Source organism: Salminus brasiliensis, chromosome 1 (assembly GCF_030463535.1).
Source record: "Salminus brasiliensis chromosome 1, fSalBra1.hap2, whole genome shotgun sequence".
Taxonomy (NCBI): Eukaryota; Metazoa; Chordata; class Actinopteri; order Characiformes; family Bryconidae; genus Salminus; species Salminus brasiliensis.
In genome coordinates, this window is record NC_132878.1 from 75880611 (window position 1) to 75906732 (window position 26122).

A 26122-nucleotide genomic window follows, 5' to 3' on the forward strand; every position below is an offset into this window, starting at 1 on the left:
GACTCATGTCTCTATGGAAACAGTACAGCTGGGATGCAGATCTCCATGGCAACAGCAGAGTGGAGCTAGCCAGCCAAGTGATACACGCGAATGAGTGAATAAACAAGCAGAGGCAGAGTTATTTTTAATGCACAGCACATTCTTTTAATACAAAATTAACAAGATCTCTTAATTCATTATACTAACCAAAGCAATAAAAAGATAACCACTAACACCTTGGAAAAATATACACCACGTTCACACAAACGTCTTACAATGTCTCAGTTAATTAGTGCATGTTGATTATCGTTTTTCTTTTCTTTTTTTTTTGAAATAGTATTTTGCAGATAAGTAACTTTGTTGTGCCATTTCTCGTCACAAAAATAAAGTGCATTTCACAGTTAAGACTACGCATACATCTACACAAGATGCTGTAACTATTGCACCCGTCCCATTCCTCAGATCATTCAGGAGGTATGGGTCAATGCAATTTCAATTGTAGTCCATTCAGCAACTGCATACCACAAGGAAATTTAGCTTGTGAAGACCCCACCCCCCTTACCCACCCCCCTCATATCCCCTTTACTCCTGGACTCAAAACATGAGATGTGTGCCTCAGGAGTTCTTCTGCTAGGCTGTTAACCTAAGCTGGATGAGGAGACCTCAGCCATATGAGTCCACCCAAGCCCTTTTCACGGTCAACACCTCGGCTTATGTCCATTGTGACATCACAAGGCCACTCTGTAATCAGTTGTGACATCAGTGGTCATTCTGCAATCGATTGTGACATCCCAAGTCATTCCATCAATCAAGTGTGACCTCACAAGTCATTCTGCAATCAATTGTGACCTCACAAGTCAATCTGCAGTCAGTATACAGTGGATTACAGTGCACAATCATCTACGATTGGTTACAGTTCTGTTAAAATCAAAGGTCCACACAGTTGGCAAAAATCCATTCACCAAAGCATCCATCAGCGCCAGTATGGCTGGCACCTTTTGGGCAGTAAGCACTTGCTTGATTTGCTGTCATAATATGACATTGATCGTTATTTTTTTTATTTTTTTTTATTTTTTTCCATTGAATATTATTAACATCACGTGACTTAGCTCTTATCAAACACACTAAAGATTTAACCTCTTCGACCTCAGGACGAGACGTGGCTCAAAAGCACGTTCATCGCAACAGGCCCAATGAAGCACTCTTCTCTCCTTGTCTTCCCCGTCTTTGCGGATGTATGGGCTGCTGTACATTGATCTTTTGCCCACTCAAGTCAGATACCGATCAGCACTCACGGAGAAAAGGAGACAAGGAAACGAGGTTATATCGGGTGAACTGGGGCACGGCCCAAGGTTAACTGTTGCTAGGAGCACCGCAACTATGATGTCACAATGCCTCCCCTATTGTTGCATGCCTTATTTACAGGTTCAAATCGATCGGTAGGATAACCTAGCAAACAAACAAGTACTATTCCTTTTTGAGAATACATTCAGAAGAGGCTATACAGCACATCAGAATGCAAAACGGGAATCTCATAAAATTTGGGTGGAAACAAGGCAGAGGAACAAAAAATAGAAACTTTCAATTAATATAACAAAATAAATTCTTCTTCATAGCTCAAGAAGACCCCCCCCCCATTTTTTTTGCTCAAACATAATTTCTCAGTCATCATCATCAACTACATCATCCTCAACTTGGATGATGTATGTGTACTGTCAGCTTTCATTTCATTTGCAGCTTAGTAGAAGAGGTCACTCAGGTCAAGGTCACATGGGTATGTCCTACCTAAAGGCAGAGGGAAGACTGCTAGCCATTGTACCCCATGCAGGTATTTGGGGAAGCCACACAGGAGACGCTTCCCACCTGACCCCTGTGTCCCTTTAGGGTTTTTGTCCAAACACACACACACGCATGCATGCACGCACACACACACCAACACATTATCATGCAACTCATATGCAACAATATGACCACACCTCAGTCACACAAACACACACACACAACATGTACAGACAAGCCTAAATTACTTACACGGCATGACAGTGTCAAAGATTCACAACAGCGAATGCACACTGCTGAATAGGTCACATTGAGGGTAGAGTAACAATCCATTTGTATTGTAGTCTAAATGACCAAGGCTGGGGCACAGAACTGCTTTGCTAGCGTAGTTGCAACTCCAGGGCTTCGAACTCTCTACCTATCCTGTTCACATCACTGCCTGGGGGTTTAGGATGCAATGATGTTTCGCTGTTTGTAGTTTGGATTTTGTTATAAGCATTCGTCAAGGAGCTGAATATGGTCACAGCGATTTCTGATAGAGGTGGTCGCTTTGCTGGGTGAAGCTGTTATTGCTGCTAGAGTATTGCTATAATTTGGTGAAACGCTCAGAACACAGTTATTGCTCGCTGATGGAATCTACCGTGGTACTGAAATGGATCGGGGAAACTTGGCATTGCAGAGCAGCACTTAAAGGAATAGTCCAGTGTTTTTCTTCAGAAATGTATATTTTACTCGTTTTGGTAAAAAAAAATTATAATATTTTGCTTCTATTTTAAGGCCTCATTCACACATCCTTTTTCACCCATAGATTTTTTTTTTTGGTCTGAGTTTTGATCTCCAGTCCACAAAACAAAAATGGTTTAAGGTCACTGAAACTGAGCTCTGACTGGATGGGAAACCTAGGTGATGTCACGTTGTTGACTTGCTTATGGTTATTGTTAATCTACTGAGCATGCAGAACTCTATATGTCTTGACTCACATGTAGCTGTACTTTGTCATTACACTGTGAAAATGTACAGCGCTCAGTTAACTAATCAATTGCAAATGTTTTAACAAAATCATCATTAATCGAAAGAAAACCAACAAAACAAAACAAAAAAGCCTACATCTATAATTTAAACTGACTTAGAGCTGCCAGGAAAACTCAACTTTTCCACTCAATCAGGACTGCGTGGATGTTTCAGAGACAGTGGTATAGCCATGGCAGTGTAAACAACAATCCAATGGCAGCAAGTGAGATCATTTATTTTCTGGCAGGAATCAGACTTTAAAAGTGTAGGCATATTGAATTACAGAGGTTTTCCAGCTGGTGTTACGTTAAAACAAATCTATAGCGTTCATGACATGCCACTGTCATTTGTCAGAAAATATCTCATTCAGCTTTACACTCTGTGTTTTGAGCATTATGCATGCCCACATTTACAAGGTCTCCTACTGGCCTGGAATGCTCATGTTCTCCAGTCGTTTTTATGTTCTTGTATGAACAGAGAGATTTTTGGTAATACTGTTGGTGTGGATGAAGAATTTCAAAAACCTAGGAAATAGGATTTTTCTAATAGGAATGCATCTTTTTTCCCCCAAATATTCATATTTAAAAAATATCAAAGACATGCTAAAAAGACAGACTTCTGTGGGGCACAGACATGCAGCCAGTTTCTGGTTCAGATCAATATCATGTCTTTGGATTACAGTATGAATTAGAAATGAGTACATATTTACATATTTACGAGACATCGTACCATGTTACAGTTATTCGCCTATTAACTTGATTAGCGGCATTGAAATGAGCAGGGAACAGTAAAATAGTCCCAGTTCAGTTACAGGTCAAAAACCTTTCTGTTCTTTATCAGAATTTACATTACTTGACACTAACCTTTCTGTAGGATATTTTGAGGCTGTGTTTTTGGTTGTATTAGTATTTTACAGTTTCTACAAACAGTTTTGCTTTCTTGTTCTACATCCCATAAGGGTCTTTTGGGGGGGAAATATTTTCCCCTACCTTATTTTAAAAGCTCACATTTTCCTTAAATCACAGACAATATCAAATAAATATTAATTTAGCAGTAGTAAGCTAGGGAAGAAACCCACAATGGACTATTTCTTTAAGCAGAAGTGTCTCTGGAGTCACATTTAGCTTAGGTCTGCAAGCCCACCAAACCAGTCCCGAGCTTATAGTACGTAAAAGCTAAACTCTGATTTGCAGTCCTTTATAAAGGAGAATCTTCCTCAGCACCTGGTTGGTTTTATAGGAAGACTCGTTTTTTAATAGTATTAGGTGATAATGGTGGTAAGACAATTTCTATATTTTGGTAAGTAGCCCATTAATAGCTTTCTTTCCATTTCTGAAATAATGTAAATTTGACCAATTAAATTATGGTACCACATGGTTAACCAATTAGACTAATATAAATGAGTAAGGGATGCACAAATATGGGAATTCTGAGTTGATGCAAATAGTCGCCAATCTGTTGATTCCAAAGTTTGTGTTTGTGTGCATATATATATATATATATATATATATATATATATATATATATATATATACTCACAAATCGCACACGTACATTGGAAAATATACATAAAACTATACATATATATAATGTTGAAAGAATTGGGACTAAATCTATTTTAACATTACAGAGAAATGACATATAACATTTATTTGCAGAAGTTTACAAGTGGATTAATATAAATATGAATCATCAAATATCACTTTGAAACAATGGTCGAATCCAGCAGATCTGCTGAAATCAATGTGATTCCGATATCGTGGTGCATCCCTTCAAATGAATGCATCTAGAAGTATACTGTATGGTCAGGGATTCATAATAACCAGACCCCAGAAGCTCCAGAATCCAAGCAGTAAGGTCACTGCCTACATGAACAACAAAACCACATTGTACATTCAAATCTGTCCTCATGTCACGGAATAACAAAGAAACGTCACTAATTAGCACATATTGGCCTGCCACGCAAGCCGCTTAGCATTTTTCCATCCTTCCCTGTTAGCAGAGGAAGGGTTTGGGTTACAGCGCACTTCACACAGACCCCCGTTCACTTCAAAAGCCCCTGCATTTATGCATGAGGATGCGGGTGGAGAAGGTGATTTCGCTATGAATCGAGACTAAACAAAGGCATCGATGGCTGCGATGTTCAGGGCGGCTCTCGATCGGGGGTAGCTAGTGTTACTGTTAGCTCTTCATGGTCGTCTGCGTTGGAGGGTAGGTCTTGGGTAAAGGGTTTAAAGCGAAAAAACACCAAACAGCCAGCGAGATGAAGCGAGCTGCCCTGCCCGGGTTATTTTTAGCTCTCCACGGTTGCTTGGTTTTCATTGCACGTTCAACATGCAGCAGCAGCGAGACGAGATGAGCAAGCCCTCATCCACCCGCCTCCCTCTGTCATCCTCCTCTCTCACTGCCACTGAGGCCAAGCCCAGCAGTCGCAGCGTCTCAGACAACAGAGCGCGTCAGTGAGCGCCTGCACAACATTTATCTACATCTTATGTACAGCCGCTTGCCATTAAACACGCACGCGCATTAGATAGATGGGGAGGCCAGGGTGAGGGGAAAAGGTCGCGTGGCAGTGGTTTGGAGAGAAGTTCGCGAGAAGGGGAAGACATATAAGGGAGCACATGCACCCTTGGGGCGTGGGTTGTTGACTACAGCCCTGTTCAAGCTGGATTCATTTTACCTGGAGGATATTATGGTTTAAAGGTACACCTGGTCATACCTGATGAACCTGATGAAGGTGAGATTTTTTTTAAAGAAGCAGGCTATTTATTTCACTATTTGGAAGCCAAAAAAGTCCTCCCACCTTCAACATATGACACCAGAAGGGATTTTTATCTTCTAATTCCATGTTTTCCTGTGTTTAATAACTTGAATCCAATCCTATTAATTAATAAAATGGGATTAATAATCCTATGGATTAATAAAATGAATCCATCCTTCTGCTACAGTACAGCATAAGTGCACACTTTTGCCTGTCATGGCTTTTAAAGCTTTTCCAGAGTGTCCCTTTAAGTGATACTTCCAGAGCTAATTCCCTTCTTTAACCTCCTGCACAGAGCTCCCTTAGTAAGAGCAATTCCACCTCACACTTATGAAACAACAAACGCTGCTAGCAGGCACGAAAATGCTGTTATTGAAGGTTGCACCTGGTTTATAACACTGCCGTCAACATCTGGCCTATGACTTTGAAGGAAATTATACAGATGCTTCATCCCACTGGTTCTCAAACTGGTTCCAGTTCGATCCACTGCTTTATCTCTTGCGAACTGGCCAGTCAAATAGCTTATAAATGACTCCCATGGTAACACTAATCCAGCTCAAACAGTGCTAGGTCAATTCACATGGGACTGATGTAACTTAGAGTTATGTCTACAGTCCATTTTATAGTAGGTAAAAGCCCCTGGGAACTCGCAGTCCAGAACTGATCACAGAGACACTCTGGTCATAATTACATTACCACACCTCCCCATGTAAAACGAATCCCATCCAAGTATATATATATACCAGCAATTCCTTAGGCGGCTAGAGCTCCGAGCTCATTATCAAAAAGTGCACACAGACGTCAGACGTCGCTGGGCGTCCGGGCCCTATGGGCCACGCTGGCCGGGACGCAACCGCAACAGATCATCCAGAGTGCCTTCTGGATCTCCTGATTGCGGAATGCGTAGATAACGGGGTTGATGACGGAGTTGTAGGTGGCAGGCACCAGTGTGGCGTAGGTGTACAGTGGTGGGTAGGTGTAGTCGGCCACAAGTGAATAGACAGTGAAAGGCATCCAGCAAGCGGCGAATGTGCCCAGGATGATGGCCAGTGTGGACACGCCCTTGCGCGTGGTGACGTAGTGTGGCGTGGCGGCCAGAAAGTGGTGCTGTAGGGCGATTTGGTGAGCATGGCGCATGACAATCTTGCAGATTTGCACGTATAGCTGCAGCATGAGACCAAAAAGCAGCAGGAAGGAGACGGACAGCACGGCAACGTTGTTTTTGGTGAGTGGTCGCACCACGCTGCACATGGCCTCCTGGCCCAGACAATTGACCCCCGTGACGGGCAGCAGGCCTAAGCACAGCGAGACGCCCCACAGCAGCACCAGCATAGCGTAGGTAAAGGCGGCTGTGCGCTCCGAGTTGTACGTGAGTGCGTAGTACAGCGACAGGTAGCGGTCAATGGTGATGGCCAGCAGGCTGAAGACGGAGGCTGAGAAAGAGGCCACCACCAGACCCACAGTTAGCAGCTGGGCTGAGTCCGAGCGCAGCAGGTAGGCAAAGGCGAAGTGCAGCACCAGGCCCACACCAGCCAGCAGGTCAGCCAGCGCCAGGCTGCCGATAAGAAGGAACATGGGTGCCCGCAGTGCCGGATTCTGCCAGATCACCAGCACTACCAGAGCGTTCTCGCAGGCGATTAGTGTTCCCGAGGTGCACAGCACAATGTCCCACGGGTTAACCAGCAGCTCGGGAGGAGGCTGCGGGGGCAGAACGGCCGCCGGAGGAAACGTCCCAGCTGTGATATTGTCCATGCTACCGCCGCCGCTGCTGACCCACAAAGGGTCAGGGGTCAGCCAGCCAGGAGCGACCGACACCTCCTCACTCATTGTGCCTCCCGTCTGAAAAGAAATACACACATACAGTACACAGAAATCATGCAAGTGTATACCCTGCTCAAACGTGTCTTTTGAAATGACCACTAATACCAACAACAGACAGTAATAATGTGTATTAGTATTGGGTAGGTCTGTCTCTGGTCTTGATGACTGCCTCACACCACTTTGTCAGATTTCCTTAAAATGATCTAAATGAACTGCCTCCCACACACTCTTCACTGCTGACCACAAACCTCCTACAGTAGATTTAATTTTCACACATTTCTCAACACAGTCTCTCAATCTCTCGATGGGATTTAAATGTGGCGATAGTTTTCACCTGAACTTCCTCACTTCTAAACCCACTCCATCGCCTGATGAGCAGTGAGGCATCTTGCATTATCAAACTTTGCAGCTAGCCATATAAAAAGGATAGGGCCCTTCAAACATCCTATAAACATCAGTAGGCAACTCTTTTTCACTGCCAGTGTATGTAGGGTTTCAAATGCCGCCACTCTGGCACGGAATTAGGGCAGTACATCATCACAATATTTACCAGTATGGTGATCAATTACATCATAATATGTTCCAATAAGCTTTTCTAAACAAACTGTGGATACTGTCAGTATGTAAAGAACACTGACCAACTGCATGTGCCATGATTAGTAATTTAGTGCAGTGTGTGAAATGTTAAATAAAGTATTATTTACTCATAGATTTTAGCAGTATTTTTTACCATTCCAACAGATTTCAAATAAAATAAAATGTGATAATTTTACAAATTCCTTTTGTAAAAAAACATCACATTTAGACCTTGAAGTTTAAAAGTTAATATTGCCAGTTTATGCCTTGATATATATATATATATATATATGTATATATATTTTTTTTTTCATAAATTAAATGTTAAATCACGCTTTTTATGACAATATATACTGTGAAAAGGAATTTGGAACTTTTTGTTTATCTTTTTGTGTAATTGTATCTGGGGCAAATGTCTTGAAAAACTGCTTTATTTCATTACATATTTATTTGCTAGTGGAAAAAGAAGTTTCATTATTTACCCTAATAAAATAATCAATTTGATTAGATATTCAGTTGAAAAGATTCAATATGATTTCACTTGACAAGATATTCTGTAGTGTATTTACAGGAGCTCATATCAATTTATTGATGAGTAATGACATTACTCACACAGTTGCTTGTTATGAAAGTGGTTAAAAATTAATACCTTCCTGAAACTCTAATGAAGGATAGGTGGTAAGGACTGTCACCTTTGATTATCATTCTCCATGTTTATACTATAATAAGTGTAAATCTAAGTGTATGCATTTTAAATCAATGTGTTCAAAATTTTGTGATTTTGTTTGCAGCAAATTAAATGCAAATTACGTTAATCCAACATAACATATATGTGATGCATATATAATGTAATCAAGACAAATTTACTTTCCTGTCTTTTAGACAAAGCTGTAATTGTTGCTTTAAGCATGGCTTATGACCTGTAAGAGCAACCTGAACTGCTGTGTTTACAACAGCTGTTTATTGTGGCACCCCTTCAGCCTACACTATGGAAAACAGACCAGCAATGAACATTCTTTAAATATATGTATATTATCTTTAGCAGCACACTTGCCGTTAATGCCATTATGATTATTATTATTATCATTACTGTTATTCATGCAGTAATAACACTTCTATTAATCCTAATTACAGTGTGTAGTAAGGGAACATTTGTGACACTGTGACATGCAGTGATAACAGGCTTTTTCTCCCCATTGTTTAACTGCCACTAGGGCCTACTATTATAGTGCTCTTTACCTTAGAGCAGTCACTGACAGATTTAGCAACAAGTCCTCATTATATTGGAAATATAGACATTTCAAATAAAATGTCTGTATAAATAAAAATAGAATGTAATATTGATCCTGTAATAAATGTAGAACATAAAGAAATCCTTCAATCAAGAGCAATGCACTGTATATGTACGTTGACATAAATATTGCATATATATATATATATATATATATATATATATATATATATATATATATATATATAGATAGATAGATAGATAGATAGATAGATAGAAGCAGGCTTTCAATGCTCGCACATGCAGGTTGGCTGGTTGGTCGCTTATTCGCCAGCTTCTTGTATGAATTTCCAATACCACCTTAAATGGCGCGGCTCTCACATGCTCACATTCTGGCGCCTTATAGGCGTTATAGGCGTTATAGGCGCCACGGTGTAACGGCTACACCATTTAAGGTGGAACTGAATATTCGTCAGGTCAGGTGCTTTATAAGGATGCACCGCTGCCGACCACCAGCAAACATCAGGAACATTAGCGTCCAGATAAGAAAGCCCCTGGTATTCCGGCACTGCTGCACTGCACCCGTGCGGAGGCAGGATGGAGCACCTGAAAAAGCAGCCTCCTTGGACTAATCTTGGACTAGTCTTTCAGCCTCGGTCTCTTTGTGATTAACCTGCTGCTGCGTCTGCTAAATAAAAACCCACCCCTTTCTCATCTAAATGTCTCCTTTCTCTATAGCCCACAGCACTCCGCCGCCGGTTAGCCCTACCTTTGCTCGTGAGGTGGCCGGTCAGATGCCCTCCTCAGCTCGGTGCTTCTCCATGTTGCGGTTGGTCCCGTTTCAGTCACGGCTAGCAGCGCGAGCCCAAGTGCTCGAGCATCGCCGCCGCCTGCACGCGCCTGCAGGGAAGGGAGGGGTGCTGGGCAGTGGAGGAGGGGTGGAAGAGGGGGTAAAATCTGCGAACAGGAGGCCTTATCTCGAGAAAGGACCTGTTCGGCTAGAGCTCCACCGTCACCTTGCTGTTGGAAGACGAAACGCGCGCGCGCGCTTTCCCGAGGGAGTGTGGAGAGACTGTGGTGCTGAGGTGAGGGGAGGTGGGGGCGGCTTTCGATTCATCCGACTAATTCGCCCTTATCTACTTAACTAAACCCTCTTAACACCTTAAGTTTAACTCACTTCTCCCCCTGCTACCCTTGCTTTGCCCGAAATGACAGAGTTTTCCTCAAGAATCGCGCCTTACGTGTGTCTTACGTGGCTGGGATAGTTAGTTAATGCTAGCAGGTAAGAAGCTAAAATGTTCCTCAGGTAAATGACCAAGTTGACTCCAACATTGACTCGAATTCTTTATGCTATATTCAGATCCCCCCTGAGATGCTTGTGGGGTTTTATGGACCAGAAAAACAGCCTATCTCCACCACCTCCACCCTTTTATTTACAGAACTAGCTAGCAGTGTTCAATTTGTTAATGTGCCACCTTATTAAAACCCATAGCTTACCAATAATGAGGGAACTGGGAAACAGAAGTTGTCAACATTCAGCATGAATTCAGTGACTGAGATGTGAACAGTCTGTGTGAGACTCATATTTCGTTACAGTGGTGGTGAAAGGAATCAGAGGTCACAATGTCAACAACACAAACATAGCCATCCACAGCGAGCAGCGTAGTGCTTTCTCTGGTTTTTATGAATAATGTCACAAAAACCTTGATCTTCAAAAAGACAAAAACTCAATCTAGTCGATGTAAAAAGCTTTTATTCCAGGTCATATTGGAGCATTTCTCTTAGTCCATTCATCATTCAATTTTGACACAAAAGCTGCCACCTGTTTCACCTTATGTCCGAAACTGAAAAACAACTACTGGGGATACAAGGTTTTCCTGTGATGGTGTCAATATGTAATGTTAATAATGGTAAAATTTTCTTTGGGTACTATTTTTAGACCTAAACCTCAACAATAATGTCTGTATTCGTATTCACACAATGTGATAGAATGATCTGTGATATAGCTTTTAGAGGCATTGAACTCTCTAGACATCTGGTTCCTGTCACAACTACTGTGACCAATTCTGACTCTTAATTTCCACAAACTGATCTAAATTGATTCAGGCTTTAACAAATCATTTGGGCCTCAGTTGACCACATTTTTAACAAGACATTTTAGAACAACGGCTGATAAAGTGGCTGATAAATGTAAACGAGCTCTGTTCTAATCGGCTAATATGTCAATCAAAAATCCTTCTCATAAGAAACACATCTTGGCTGTGTCTAAAATGTAAGGTAGCAAGTCATGTCTGAATCGAATGTTTGTATATATAAAATGCTTACTGCTAAGGTACCTTCATCTTGCCAACTTTGTGAAGGCAGCATATACAGTGGGGAAAAAAGTATTTAGTCAGTCACCAATTGTGCAAGTTCTCCCACTTAAAAAGACGAGAGAGGCCTGTAATTGACATCATAGGTAGACCTCAACTATAAAAAAAAATGAAAATAAAATTCAGAAAATCACATTGTCTGATTTTTAAAGAATTTATTTGCAAATAATGGTGGAAAATAAGTATTTGGTCACCTACAAACAAGCAAGATTTCTGGCTGTCACAGACCTGTAACTTCTTCTTTAAGAGGCTTCTCTGTCCTCCACTCATTACCTGTATTAATGGAACCTGTTTGAACTTGTTAACAGTATAAAAGACACCTGCCCACAACCTCAAACAGTCACACTCCAAACTCCACTATGGTGAAGACCAAAGAGCTGTCGAAGGACACCAGAAACAAAATTGTAGACCTGCACCAGGCTGGGAAGACTGAATCTGCAATAGGCAAGCAGCTTGGTGTGAAGAAATCTACTGTGGGAGCAATGATCAGAAAGTGGGAGACCTACAAGACCACTGCTAATCTCCCTCGATCAGGGGCTCCACGCAAGACCTCAGCCCGTGGGGTCAAAATGATCACAAGAACGGTGAGCAAAAATCCCAGAACCACACGGGGGGACCTAGTGAATGACCTGCAGAAAGCTGGGACCAACGTTACAAAGGCTACCGTCAGTAATACACTACGCTGCCAGGGACTCAGATCTTGCAGTGCCAGACGTGTTCACCTGCTTAAGCCAGTACATATCCGGCCGCGTCTGAAGTTTGCTAGAGAGCATTTGGATGTTCCGGAAGAGTATTGGGAGAATGTCTTATGGTCAGATGAAACCAAAGTAGAACTGTTTGGTACAAACACAACATGTTGCACAATGCTGAGTTGCATCCAAAGAACACCGAAGTACCAACTGTGAAGCATGGGGGTGTCAACATCATGCTTTGGGGCTGTTTCTCTGCAAAGGGACCAGGACGACTAGTCTGTGTACATGAAAGAATGAATGGGGCCATGTATTGTGAGATGTTGAGTGCAAACCTCCTTCCATCAGCAAGAAATTGAAGATTCAAGATTCAAGAGTTTTATTGTCATATGCACAGCAGAAACAGACAGTTACGCTGTACAATGAAATTCTTACTTTGCTGTCCCTCCATTCACCAATAGATAAAGATAACAAAAAAGAAATTAATAATAAAAAATATATACAAAATAAATAAAGTATAATAATATAAGTTGAAGTAAATAAAATTAAAGTAAACTTTTTCCTTTTTTACAATTAAAAAAATTAAAATAAAAGTTACATGTGCTTTTATGTGCAAGTATGAGCAAGTATGAAGAGCAGCAGCTATAAAGTGCAGGTTGCAAGTAAGAAATGTAAACAATAGTGTGCAAGTAGCGAATGTAAACAGTGTTCTGACAGCAGCAGTACAGTGAGTGTAAGGTGCAGTTAAAATCAGATTAGAGTTTAAAACCAGATGATCCCAAGCACACTGCCAGGGCAACAAAGGAGTGGCTTCGTAAGAAGCATTTCAAGGTCCTGGAGTGGCCTAGCCAGTCTCCAGATCTCAACCCCATAGAAAACCTTTGGAGGAAGTTGAAAGTCTGTGTTGCCCGCTGACAGCCCCAAAACATCACTGCTCTAGAGGAGATCTGCATGGAGGAATGGTCCAACATACCAGCAACGATGTGTGCCAACCTTGTGAAGACTTACAGAAAACGTTTGACCTCTGTCATTGCCAACAAAGGATATATAACAATGTATTGAGATGAACTTTTGTTATTGACCAAATACTTATTTTCCACCATTATTTGCATATAAATTCTTTAAAAATCAGACAATGTGATTTTCTGATTTTTTTTTCTTTTTAAGTGGGAAAACTTGCACAATTGGTGACTGACTAAATACTTTTTCCCACTGTATGTATGTTTCCCTGCCTTACATATCCCATGATCCTCTGGGTTAGCGCCGTCTCGAGAGAAAAAGCAACATTGTGAAAGGGAGCAGCAATCTGTACAAATGTTAATTATTTACGATTTTATAGAAAAATTGTCAGTGTCGTAGCCAATCCTGGCAACATCATGATGTCTTGCTGCCTTCAAAGTGTGTCTCAAATGCAGTTGGGTTGTAGGTACCTTCATCACTATGCTGCCTTCTAAGCTACTGACTTATGAGACAGAGTAGGCAGCAAGGCATTAAGGCAGCTGCCTTCCGTTTCGAACACATCCCAAATATCTTCAGCATAGGGGAGGGCAATATGACCATAACTGATCAGATCCTGATGAATTTTGTTATCGTGATACACAATATGCTCTTAGGAGTATATTGCCAATATCATTATTATTTAAAGAACACTGACCAACCACATTTCATTACAGAGAGGGTAATTACATCTGTTAAGTTGGATGGATTAGGGTTAGAAATGAATAAGAATAGAATAAGAACTGTTTTTGATATGTAAGAGCAATTGGAAAGCAGTTTTTCAAAATTTGCAGCTACTGAAATGTCAAATATTGTGATAAAACATTTTTACCTACTTCAGCATGAGTGGGCAAGACTAAACTGCTGTAGGCTGTATAGGTTGTTCATGTAAAGATGTTGATTTTGTGAAGAAATCAATATCATTTATCATCCAGATCTTACTATGTCATACCAGACTGGTTTTCGAATATTTCTGCAATACATTTGTCATGATGAATGGATCATAGAAATGCGAAAATGACTGGTTCACTTACTTTAAAGGTATATTTCCTTTACTCCTTGTTCTGTTAAGTAGCTATTTTGTTAAGTTGATATGTGGTCTGAGGAGTGAAAGGTATGCTTTGAAAGTTTCCATACATCAAACTATTTTATTACAAAGGAAAATGATTTATTCCACGATGATGTGGGTCACCCACCATGTATCAGTCCAGGAACGTTTTTCTTACCTTTTTGGATCCTTTTGGTTTAAAATAGACGCTAAAGTCTAAGGACTAAGGTCTAAGGAACAGCCTAACAGTAAAGCAGTCCAGGAGGAGCTGATTTAACACAACTGCACGAAATGAGCAAAGCAAGGACTAAACATGTAACTGAAAATATTGTAGATGATCTTTCTTAGAAATAAGTACTTCATCCACATCCATACTCACATACATAGACCTAAAATTTAGTTTATACCCAGCTCAGCTAGATAGTGCACTAGGTTTCAAGGTTTCATTGTGTGTGTGTGTCTGTCTGGGCTGAGCCCTTTTGCGAAAGTCGAGCATCAGATTGCATCTTCCTTGAAAGTTGCTCACTTCACTGCTCCCCTGTGACTGCTATTCTGAGACTGAGCTATTAACAGCATGCTGATCTGTGTCATCCACCCCCCCACCCCACTGTCATCCCGCTTTTCTCCTCTTCTTCTCCATCCCCTGAAAGCCTCAGATGCCCTGCGTCCCTCGCCGTCTGTCTGTTTAGACTCCATGCACCGGCACATGTCACATGGATCTACACACCCTGTACCTCTCCGAATGTCTACAGATCGATGCAATCTAAGATACCAACAGGTAAAACAACACCTGCGTCTTAAAGCACACATCTTGCTGTGTACCTTTTCCAATCAATCGATCAATCAAATAACGCATTCAACGCCCCCCACTCGCTCAGCCTGATCACAGCCTGCACTGAGAGGCTTTATGACCACTGTATAACCTCCTCAGTAGAACTCAGGTTTGAACAAATAGTTACAGGTCTAAACCTGCAGGAAACCCTCAGTGTACAAACATATGAGCAATTTAATTATCTATTAATATGTCAAGATTTTATTAAAGGGTTATTAAAACGTGTTGCTTGGCAACCACAAATTATTTCTGCAAACAGTGACTGGATGGCACATATTTGAAATAAATAAATACAGCAGTGACCAGATGTGTAAATAAGACTATCTTAAGAACAATATTAGGATGAAAACTTATACGTTTATAAAAATGGGCCTCATTCACCAACCAGTCTTAGGAAGGCACTTCTTCTTAAAACCTACTTCACCAGTTTTCTTATTTGAGATTTGTTCCATTTATGAGGATAACAGCTATGATAATAGCTACGAACAATTCTTTGGTTTAAAACACACATCATTAATCTGACCTAGACTTTTTGTTAGGACTTAATTAAAATTTAGAGGATACAGAGGACGAAAGCCAACAGTAAAGAAAATCCTCCTGATAAGAAAAAAAGAAAAAAAGAAAATTCTGAAGAAGGTTTTTTAAAGAATAGCAATTTCAACAATGACAATCTGATAGTTTGTTTTTTCTAAAATATGAAATTAGGAGGAAAAAAAGCAGATCTATGAATTTCTTTCTCAAGACACTCTTTCTTTCTTTCTTTCTTTCTTTCTTTCTTTTTCAAGTCTCTGGGCCCAGAAACATGTTTCCTTTGGGACTGTATTTCCCTGCTGCTCTGTACATGTAGCTGTACATGTAAGCGTCTGAGAAATCATAAACAGCAATGTCTTAGACATAAGGCAACAGATCAGTATTCTCTTCTGTCGTCTGGTTCCATTCACCACCATTATGAACAATTCTGACACACTAAGTTTCACATCAATCCACCCTGAATACCTTTCTCAACAAATGAGTTATGCGGAAAGGTGAATCAGTTCCCTCTCAAATTACATACCTTGTAGAAGAATTGCTTATTCATCATCATCATCATCATCATCATTCATCATCATTATTATTATTATTAGTAGTAGTAGTAGTAGCAGTAGTAGTAGTAGTAGTATTAGGCATATTTTTATGTTTATTCTTTTTTTTAAATGACAACAAGAGTGGTGCAGACTGGTAACTAGGCCTAACACATGTGTGTGTGTACTTTACTGGCTCATATTTCAGGTGTCTGAAGAACCAGCAAATCCGAGTGGAGAAACATAACAAGTAATAATAAAAATAATATTAATAATAATGATAAGCTAAATTATTTACTGAACGTGACCGTTCAAGATCACATTTTTTTTTGGCATCATTTTGTTAATGGAATAATTCACTCAAGGCCATACTTCAAAGTACATTTCCAAGAACTGACCTAAATTAATTGAGGCTTTATCAAGCAGTAAGTGGAGCCACTGTGGGCCTTAAGTGATCACCAAGTGGCCTCAGTGAGTGAGCATGAGTCATCACTGGCCAAGCCAAGGTGCCATTCAGAAAACAGGCAGCTCTTGATCTATCTGCTGACGCAGGCCTTGACTGGGTGGGTGGAATTTGTATTTGGAATTGGGCTACAATTCAGCTTGTGTTGCCAGACCCACCCTGCAGTGAAGGCAGGACAGCGGACCTGATCAGAAATCATAGGTGACATGATCATGTCTGGTCTGGAGATATGTCACACTGTTGACTTCTTCATACAGACCAGGGTTCACTGAACTACCTTCCCTAATATCAGCAATGTCCGTGATGTCCTGATCATGAGCTGCTATACCTGAAGCTGATTCTAGTTTCCTTTTAGGCAAATCAGCTGCTGGCAGTGTTTTGTTTGGCTTTGTTTATACGTGTTCTGTTTTTTAATGACAGAGGCAACAAGGCTGGTGCAGGCTGATAGCTAAGCCTAGAACATGGAAGTGCAGTGTGTGTGTGTGTCTGTACGTTACTATCTCATATTACAGCTGTCTGAAGAACTTGCACACCTGAGTGGAGAAACATAACAAGTGCTTCCAGACAGATAGAGCTGAGCACTTAACACCCTATGATGCTCTGTAGCTTGTATACAATGCTGGGCAGCTCAGCTGACCTCGATTTTGGATCAGGATGGCAAGACTAAAGGATCTAAATGACTTTAATAGAGGGCTCATTACGGTGGCAAACTCATGTGGAAAGGTGAGGTGACCAGCTCTGAAATCAATCCCATGAAGCAGGGTTGAGCAGCATCAGTTCTGATGCATTTTGAGACTAAAATACAGGTTCCAATTGTTGCGGAATTGTTTAGTTCATTAAGTTCACAAATTATCTGAAGGCTGAAAGGTGAAAAATCACCTCTATTCAAAATAGAGGCTGTTCACAAAATGTTGCCACAATGTAATTTGCAGACAGTGACTAAGCTCTCTCGATGCTTGTATGTTCGTGCGATATGTAAGGAAAAACAAGAGCAACTGTTCTTCAGGTGGCTGAGAAGGTCAGTCAAAGCCCAAGGCCTAGGACACTTCCAGCAACATTATGAAGCATTTTTACCTTTAAATGGCAGCTTCAACATCATTATGATGCTCCACTGGCCTACAGTATATAGTATAGCGTCTCTGTCATTCCCACTTCTGCTAACTTTGGTGAAGCAGGCAGGACATCGGGATAATGTGTGTAAAGTCCTGTAGTATTGCTCAGCCATGTCAGGTCACATGTTTTCTTTACTTTCATGCTTTCCTTTTACTTTTACTTTCAGTGGCTATTATGTATTTCTTAACTCGTCCAGAATGCATGCATAAAGCATTACACTTGTGAATTACACTTGCTGACTATAGGGGGAGTCCTGGAGCAAGCCATACCAATTTGTAAATAAAGTCTCTTTATGATGGATTTTTCTGTTACCCATATGCAGCCATAAGGAATGCATTGACGTTATCTGAATAACACTGACACGTACGTCTTGAACTATACACTTTATTTTCTTTTTCTTTAAAACAGAAAATTATTTCACAACAGGCCGTCTCAAGCAAACCCTCACATTAACCTGCCAACACCTACAAAACTGTATCAAAAGTGCACCATAGTGTTATACATATTTTCAGATTCAATCTTTGTTTTCACCTATAATCAGGAATATTATAATTTCATAATATTTATACAAATACCACTCTGTACAAGGTAGAAATACTTATACCCACAAAGCCCCCAGTACTTTGAGCTTTTAGCCCCTCCCCTCTCTTTTAGGACACACCCCTATTTCCCCATGCACAAGCCTTTGGTCAAATCAAACTCACAGGCTTTAGAAAGGTCGCAGCATGAAAGGACAGTTGATGCCCGTCGTATTGTACAACCCTTTACATTTAGCACGTTTCTGCTTCATGGCGACTCGGTCAGTGGGATGAAACATTCTCACGATGTACACACAACCGTCACACGACGTTCAAACAACCCTGGAACTGCATCACGTCCAGACTGCCGCAGAAGAACTGCGGGGGAAGGCCGGGACATGTCGGAGTGGTGGGGGGGGGAGGTGTTTTGGCGGCGCTGTGCTAACCGAGCCTGCCTGCTCAGGTGGGATGCAACAGGGAAGGCCTGTTCCCCAGGTCTCCATGAGGGGGCTCACTTTTAAACAATCTCAGTCTCTGGACTGGTAGAAGAGAATATAGCCCGACTCTGAGTTCTTGGAGATTTCCGAGGTAAGTCCGTAGAACTCTTCTATTGCCTGGGCGTCAATTTTCTGCAGAAAAAAAACAAAACAATCACAATCTAAAATTACAACCAGTATAAATCACTGTGGTTTAGTGTCTACTTTAAATGACTGATTATAGTCAGGGGTAAAATTGTCATTTAGGATGTTTTTCATGGGTGCTAAAAATTTGCAGACAACATATTTAAAATGTCAGTGTTATATAGAGTTATCAGAACTGAGGTCATAAATTAAACTAGTTTCTAAAATCAGGCAGTTTAAGGGCAAGTTAAGAGCTGGTGCGATGTCATCGGGGAAACGGATCAGTTAGCGAACATTAAATGTTCAGCAGTTATGTTTTTTGTTGCATTTGTTTTTGGCTTTCCAGAAAGGATACATTACACCCTACGATTCATTTATTGCCTCATGCTAATCCCTAACCCATAACCATGTCCACAAATTTTAGTTACATAGGTACTCTGACCTACATAAATATTGTGAATATTGCAAAATCTGCTGTTAACATGCCTACTCGCATCCTAAAACAACACCTCAGAAACCTCCTTATCTTAATGGTTGATGTATCTTAAAGTTTGGATGGACTATAGGAAATACTACAGGCAACAAGCACTTTAAGGTGGATGCATGAAGGCAGGCAGTTTGATTGTTTTGTTTTCCGCTAGCTGGCTAATGCAGAAGGAAGCCTAATAATGAACATTACTACTAGGAAGCAGAACAAAACATCTATGTTTATTAGCCTTAACATCAATGGTTATACTACTATCTGGGATTGGCAGCAGTTCTATAATGTATTTCCGTAGTGCATGCTGGGTAATCTAGTGCAAGATCTTTTATAGACAAGAGATACAATTCATAATTTTGTCAAACCAGTGAGACTAAGAGGAAGAAGTGCTGCATTACAATATATTACATAACATGACAAATAACAAATTAAGCACAATTTTATGATCACATTATAGCACTGGATGTTTCATTTACAAAGGCTCCATCTCGGCCCCTGAATATGCCAGTTTCATTTTGCATACAATGGTATGCTATTAAATGATGCTGCTTACCTCTACAATGTCATCATCAAACAGCAGCCAGAAGTCATGACTCTTTACAATAGCGATGTAGTGTCCACGATTGGGACCACTGTAAACACAACCAGATAAAGAGCCAGAAACACGTCAGGAAAATAGGGTAGGGTCTCTGAAAATTATCAGTAAAAATACTGAAAACATGAACACTGTACATTTCTCAACAAACTTACCTTCCACAATGCACCACCACAGCCACCAGGTCGTAAAGCCTTTCAGGATTGGTTGCGTCTCCAGACGTGTTGAAGAGGCGGAGCTCCAAAGGGAAGACCACGCGGTAGCTTAGTTTAGTGTAGCGCTGAAGCTGCTCCATGTACTTAAACCTCTTCAGATGCAAGGCTAAGATCATGGGTAGCTTTTTCACCCTCATTCTACACACACACACACACACACACACACATATATATTTATACAAACACTGGGGATATGGCTTTTGAATATTTTTCCATACAATTCCAACAATATATTTCAATAAAACTTTGACTAAAATGTCTAACAATATTTTTTTAATAATTTAACTTCTTTTTATAATAATACTTTGTGACGAAGAAAATAATAATGATGCTGATGATGTGTAGGTGATTAAGACCAGAGGAAAAATAATCAATTCATATCCTGACAATAAATTGAAAGGCAAAAGAAATGAAAAGTTCACCGTCACACCCCAAGAATACAGCATAATAGCCAGACTCTTAGTATTGGTCAAACAAGTCCTTCTGGGTCTGAATTCATAGGAGGAATTCTCACCTTTTGTGCGCCTCCTGTTTACTTCTACATTCCTCACAGTAGTATTTGTATTCACTGCACAGGGTCTCTGTGTTACTGAATCCCCTATAGAGACAAGAGAAGAGGATAGATCCGGTATTTAGTGCAGTGCTGGGGACACACACAACACTCAAATTTGTGAGAATACTGACAGAGACAGACCTGAGGCAGTGTGTGATTGAAGTGTTCTGCTCAACATCGACGGACAAATCCAAGAAGTCCTCGTCTTTGCTGCTTATCTGTGGGAAGGCAAGGTCCAGAAACTACAGTTAGATAATGATGAAGCAAATCACAAATAACATAATCAACACATCCAGTTTTAGAGGTCATATTGTCCACCCTTGCTGTCCATCAGTCAGTACAAACACATAACCAGACACATGCATTACCGTCTCGCAGGTGAGGCAGCGCGTCTCATTGGTCAGCGTGCCCTGGAAGATCTCGTGTACCCAGGTGGTGGCCGGTGGGGTACCATTATTCTTCTGTGAATCGAGTGTGCCGTTGGCCAGTTTTCCATTCTGTTTATCCTGCTTCCTCTCCTCCTGGAGGAGGTCAGCGATAGTGTTTAGCAGGTAGTTCAGGAACTCGTGTGCATCCTGCTGCATGTAGTTATCGAACAGCTCTGCGGGGGGGGGCGACAGAAAGAGACATTGTTGTCATGTAATGACAAAAAAACAGGGCTAACCTTGGTTGACAAACTTAAACAAAAATAATTTTGTCTTTAAAGGAACATTTCAGTGTTTCTCAGCTTCATCCCTGTTTGATGAGGGACTGGCAGTTACCACAGACAATTCCCATTTAATTTGGGCAGGTGTTTCTCGACTGCACTGACTGCAAGTTCAGGGACAGTATATCTAAATGTCCAGTCCTATGGTCCACTCTAAATGTACTTAAAAAGAGGAGACCACAATGATTCAAATCCTTTCAAAAAAGAATAGCCTAGCCATAGTTTGCAATTAAGGCAAAATTAATGTTTTTTATTTAGTATATTAGCTATTACTTGGCTGCAGTGTACTGCAATTTATAATAAACACTAAAGCCAGGCCAATATATCGGTCGGACGTTCAATATCAACAACATATCAACCAAAACATGTTGATTATTACCCACAGCACCAACAGAATTCTACCTCATGACCCAGCGATGATAGGCCGAAACCTGACATCTGTACCACCAGGAAACACATTATGAGCCTGTTTACATCTGGCAGTAACATGCATTTTTGGTGATCGGATCATGTTCGGATTTCACTTGTCTGCATGAAAAGCCCTCTACTGTTCCACCACACTGTAGAACTCCCACCGTCCTGGAGCAGGACAATTTTGATAATTTGTTAACAGGAAGTTAAACGGAAATGATCTATGTGTTACTGTGCTTTTTATGATCTCATCTGGTCACACTAGAGAACTGATTTTGATTTTAATCACAAATGTAAACAGAATTTGGTCAAAGTATATCCAGATGTGATGTAGATACAAAACGTATGTTAATGACGGGTGTAAACAGACCCTATGAGTTAAATTTAACACAAGTTAAATTTAACACGAGTCCTTACTAAGGCTTATTATTATTCAGTAACTACATAATAATAAATTCACATAATCTCTAAAAAAACAAGTAAGTAACAACAGTGATGGCTAACGTCTTTTATTTAACAATTATTTTGTCACTGAAGGCGAGTTTCTCCTGTTTATTTGAGTTTAAGAAATGTAACGGCTGGGAACTGATGACCAAGAACTGTTTCACTAATAGTATATATAAAAATATACTATTATATATTATATACTATTATATATATACAGAGTCTGATGTTTTCCCACTCATTAGTCAACTCTCCATCCAATCTCCTCCATCTTGCTTACCGTTTTCTTTCCGTAGTCTCGTGATGAATTTCTTTGGGGGGATGACCCCCACCTTCCTCTTTTGGTTGGCGATACTGTGGAACAGGTCAGCCAGACAGGTGAGCAGGTTCTCTTTGCGCCTCGGCTGGCTCCTGTAGGCCAAGATCTTCTCCCGGAACGGCCGGCAGAAGTACAGAGCCTGGAGCACGGAGTTGCAGTAGCAGGTGTTTCCAAACTGCAGGTTAAAACCCACACGTAAATACAGATTCAAACAAAGCCAGAGGGGCACAAATTAAACGCAGCAAAATGGTGACGGGTGACAAACGCAAACATCTTTTGCTTACATTGACCAGTCCAAAGTAGTGCTCGTTGACAGGGAACTGCTCCGAGCCAATCTCTTTTTCCAAAGCGGAGGCATTGGCGCCCTGAAACATAAATAGAAGTGTAAATGCTGTTTGGGACGGCAAAGCTTTCACCAAATCAAACAACGTTTTATGGGTTTTTTTATCCTTGTTAAAACATTAGACACCAGTTTCTCAGACATGAACTAATCCTTGTATTTAACTAAAATGCAATGCTAATGGTGTTTACCCCTTAAAATTCCTATTTACTTTAGACCTGAGTGTACAAAATGGCTTTAAGACATAGTAGTACATAGGGCTCAACATTAGGAATGTGCCAATATAAAACATTTAATTTCACAGTAAATGATGTCACTGTTTTGCTGGGTAGTTGGCACCTTGGTACCCTAGGTGGCATGTTAAGAATAAAAGGACAGCAATGTGACCTTTACCGTAAACTGTGAAAGTGGCTTGAAGACTAACACACTAAAACAGTTATATGAGCATCAAATGTGCATGGGACCACAGTATAGTGGCATTATAGTGTGAACAGCTCTGAGTGTCTATGGAATAACAGCTTGTATATTGTGTATTTGGAATTGCTGCAACATTGTAAATAATGCACCAATAATTAGCTGTGTTTGTTCACTGCATCCTAGGAAATTGAATTTGAGATCTCATAAAGGTGGGGTGAATAAATCTGCATTTTATTCCCTGCATTTGTAACCCTACATAAATACATGTTTCTGTAAAGCTGATCCAGGTACATATAGTCCCAATTTCTACATGTTATAAATGTGTATGTATGACATTGACATACATATTGATCTATCTATGTAAAAACATACTGAGTACTAGCCTCATCCCTATGGGCAAGTATAAAACCCCTATCCTTTCATATATGAATATGAATATGAAAGACATAAAATAGTTTCTTATTTAAGCTATAATAAACATAATAAACACACCAAACAATTATGGGCTGCTTTGCCCCCCTCATTGCTACAATATGCACTGTTTAACTAGAATAATTGGAGTAGAAAATCTAAGTAATATAAATATTTAATTACTGGATTATAATGGTTGTAACAATTGTATTGCATAAGTCACAAGGCAGAAAAATAACACTGAGACTTAAAACCATTCCCTCGATTTAATTATTTTTTCTTTAGTTTAACTAAAGATTAGCTAAGAACAATTTATTAAACCAAGGCAACGATTTATGTCTCTAAATATGATTTTTCTTCCTCGATACTTTAGGGGCTCGGGAGTTTTTAGATCATGGCCTGCTCCACAATGCTGTGCTGGTGTAGCTTACAGATTCCTGTCAGACACCCGAGTAGCCGAAAGCAGCCTTCAACACCACCCAAGGCAGGTAAACTGCTGTCATCTACAGGCAACATGCAGTCTGCAAATCTGCTCTGCCCTCAGAAACCTGTCTACATCCAGCCCTGGACACTAGACCAGAGATATGAAATCCTCTGCGATCACCTTTATGCACTTGTGGCCACAAAACCGCGCCGACGGTTCACACGCATTCAAACTATTTGCTGTGTATGTGGAGCTAAGCAGCGAAGCAGCGTGACTGATTAACGCCTATTGCCATGGATTTCTCACTGCTACCCTCTATACCACCACAAACACATCAGCAAACACTAGTCCGACCCTTATATTGGCCATTTTCACCAACATATGCAACGCTGTTCAGCGTCCTGTCATTCAGGTGTCATCCAGAGCTGCTCCAGCGTATTGCTAGCTAATAAAAATCCACCAGCTCCCAGCCTGAGAGTGTCTGCCGAAGCCAAACCGCAGAGCACCGCTTTGCGGTTACTGGGTCAAATAAATCACACCCGAGTGTGATATCAGGAAGCATCAAACAGGCTTAATGAGACAATTTCGAGACCCCACGGCGAGCAGCAGCGAATTATTAGGCATTTATCTGAAAAACATGACGGAAAACGTAGTTCGCAGCTGCAAATCCGAAGCATAATCTGGCAACCCTGAGGAACCGACCACCGTTCTGACCTTACTTAAGCCCCGAAAAGCGACAGTAAACGCGATTGTGCTGTGGATACGAGGTCCTGCCAGACCGACGAGGAGATCCAGAGCAGGTTTAGGCTGAAATATACTCACCATGGTACAAAAAGAGGCGAATTTGGAAACTGTCATTAGGATTTCCATTCGCCCAGCGCCATCTTCCACCCAAACGCTGCGCGGAGGCGAAGACGACGGGTCGCCCCGCCAGGTCTTAGTGCTCGGGATTACACAGCATTCAAAAACACAATCACACTGTATCCTCAAACTGAGCACCTGCACACCACCTCTGCACTTTCCTAAACAACACACGGCCCTTAACAGTTCATTCTGTGTAGTTAGCTAAAGTAAATTACACCTCTTACATTAAATTCAACTGATGTTTTCAAACTGAAACATGTGATTTAAATCTCGAATATTCACTGTAAATGAGAATCCTTCACTTATTTGGAAACGTAAACTGTATTTAAAATAGGTCTACAGGTAAATGTTTATTCGAAGGTACGGCAACACCTTCATAAACGTTTTAATTTAACAGCGCTGGCAAAGTGAACACTGCTGATGACAGGTTTGATTTTTTTTTCCTTCAGGCAAGTCGTGTGGACGCCTGTAGTGTTCACAAGGCCGAGCCGAAGGACCCCCTCGTTCTCTTTCTGCTCTTACCCGCCATCTTGCGAGTAACCGGGGTAAGAAGAGCTCTGCCAATTTTAATGAAAACATAGTATTTTCTCTATTAAATCAAACCATGCTGGTCTAAAACAGTTAAATATGTTGGTGCCGTACACACGGGATGAAATGGTTCGCTTAGAGACCGTTTTGGGGCGATAATCGGGCGGTTTGTCTGTGTGAGGCGCTCGCGTGGCTCCCATGTGGGTCGCAGTGAAGAGAGACAGCGGTGCCATTTCTGTTTAAAATGTGGAAATATCCGAGCCTGGACAGCATCTGTGACGCTTTTAAGATCTGTTAGTCTGTCTAGTTGTGTGTTCGTGTTGTTTATGGGAAGTGGTAAGAGAAATGAGCTAGTTTACTGCGCTGCAGTTGGGTCTGCTGGGTTGACGTGTCGGTGCGGTTCAGACGAGCTGGGCTTGGGGCAGTGGTTCAACCAGACGTGTAGCGATAATTTAGAGAAAGTTCTCTATAAACTTCACTACAGACTTTACACACCAAGTTTGTCGCTTTAGTTTTGCGCTGGATCTACGAGGCTAATGTAGCT

General features: G+C 40.9%; 3 protein-coding genes across 4 annotated transcripts in view; 1 reads left to right on the top strand and 2 right to left on the bottom strand.

Annotated features, from left to right (window-relative positions):
* The window catches only part of rpl21 (ribosomal protein L21), a 260187-nt gene that overhangs the window by 231666 nt on the left and 2399 nt on the right, over positions 1–26122 (top strand). The window contains exon 1 of one of the 2 annotated variants that reach the window (XM_072689228.1): positions 25500–25595. The exons of the other annotated variant lie outside the window; for it this stretch is intronic. The gene's annotated coding sequence lies outside the window, so the exon portion shown is untranslated. Of the gene's footprint in view, positions 1–25499; positions 25596–26122 lie in introns of those variants that run through there. 2 annotated transcript variants of the gene reach the window in all.
* Positions 562–10209, bottom strand: gpr12 (G protein-coupled receptor 12). Its single transcript, XM_072689069.1, has 2 exons — positions 9928–10209; positions 562–7369 (listed from the first exon to the last, which is right to left on the bottom strand). The coding sequence occupies exon 2, from the start codon at positions 7355–7357 to the stop codon at positions 6332–6334; it is 1026 nt and encodes a 341-aa protein (XP_072545170.1). The 5' UTR covers positions 7358–7369; positions 9928–10209; the 3' UTR covers positions 562–6331.
* Positions 18103–25113, bottom strand: usp12a (ubiquitin specific peptidase 12a). The gene is made up of 9 exons (XM_072689216.1): positions 25009–25113; positions 22879–22959; positions 22556–22769; positions 21083–21315; positions 20856–20932; positions 20676–20759; positions 20102–20299; positions 19905–19983; positions 18103–18879 (listed from the first exon to the last, which is right to left on the bottom strand). Exons 1-9 carry the CDS (start codon positions 25054–25056, stop codon positions 18778–18780), a joined length of 1116 nt encoding a protein of 371 aa, XP_072545317.1. The 5' UTR covers positions 25057–25113; the 3' UTR covers positions 18103–18777.

Coding starts and splice junctions, on each gene's coding strand:
- gpr12 (XM_072689069.1), bottom strand. CDS start 7,357: ATGAGTGAGGAGGTGTCGGTCGCTCCTGGCTGGCTGACCCCTGACCCT.
- usp12a (XM_072689216.1), bottom strand. CDS start 25,056: ATGGAAATCCTAATGACAGTTTCCAAATTCGCCTCTTTTTGTACCATG. Junction 19,984..20,101: donor GTGGTGGTGCATTGTGGAAG/GTAAGTTTGTTG, acceptor TTGTGTTTACAG/TGGTCCCAATCGTGGACACT. Junction 18,880..19,904: donor TTGATGATGACATTGTAGAG/GTAAGCAGCATC, acceptor TTTTTTCTGCAG/AAAATTGACGCCCAGGCAAT.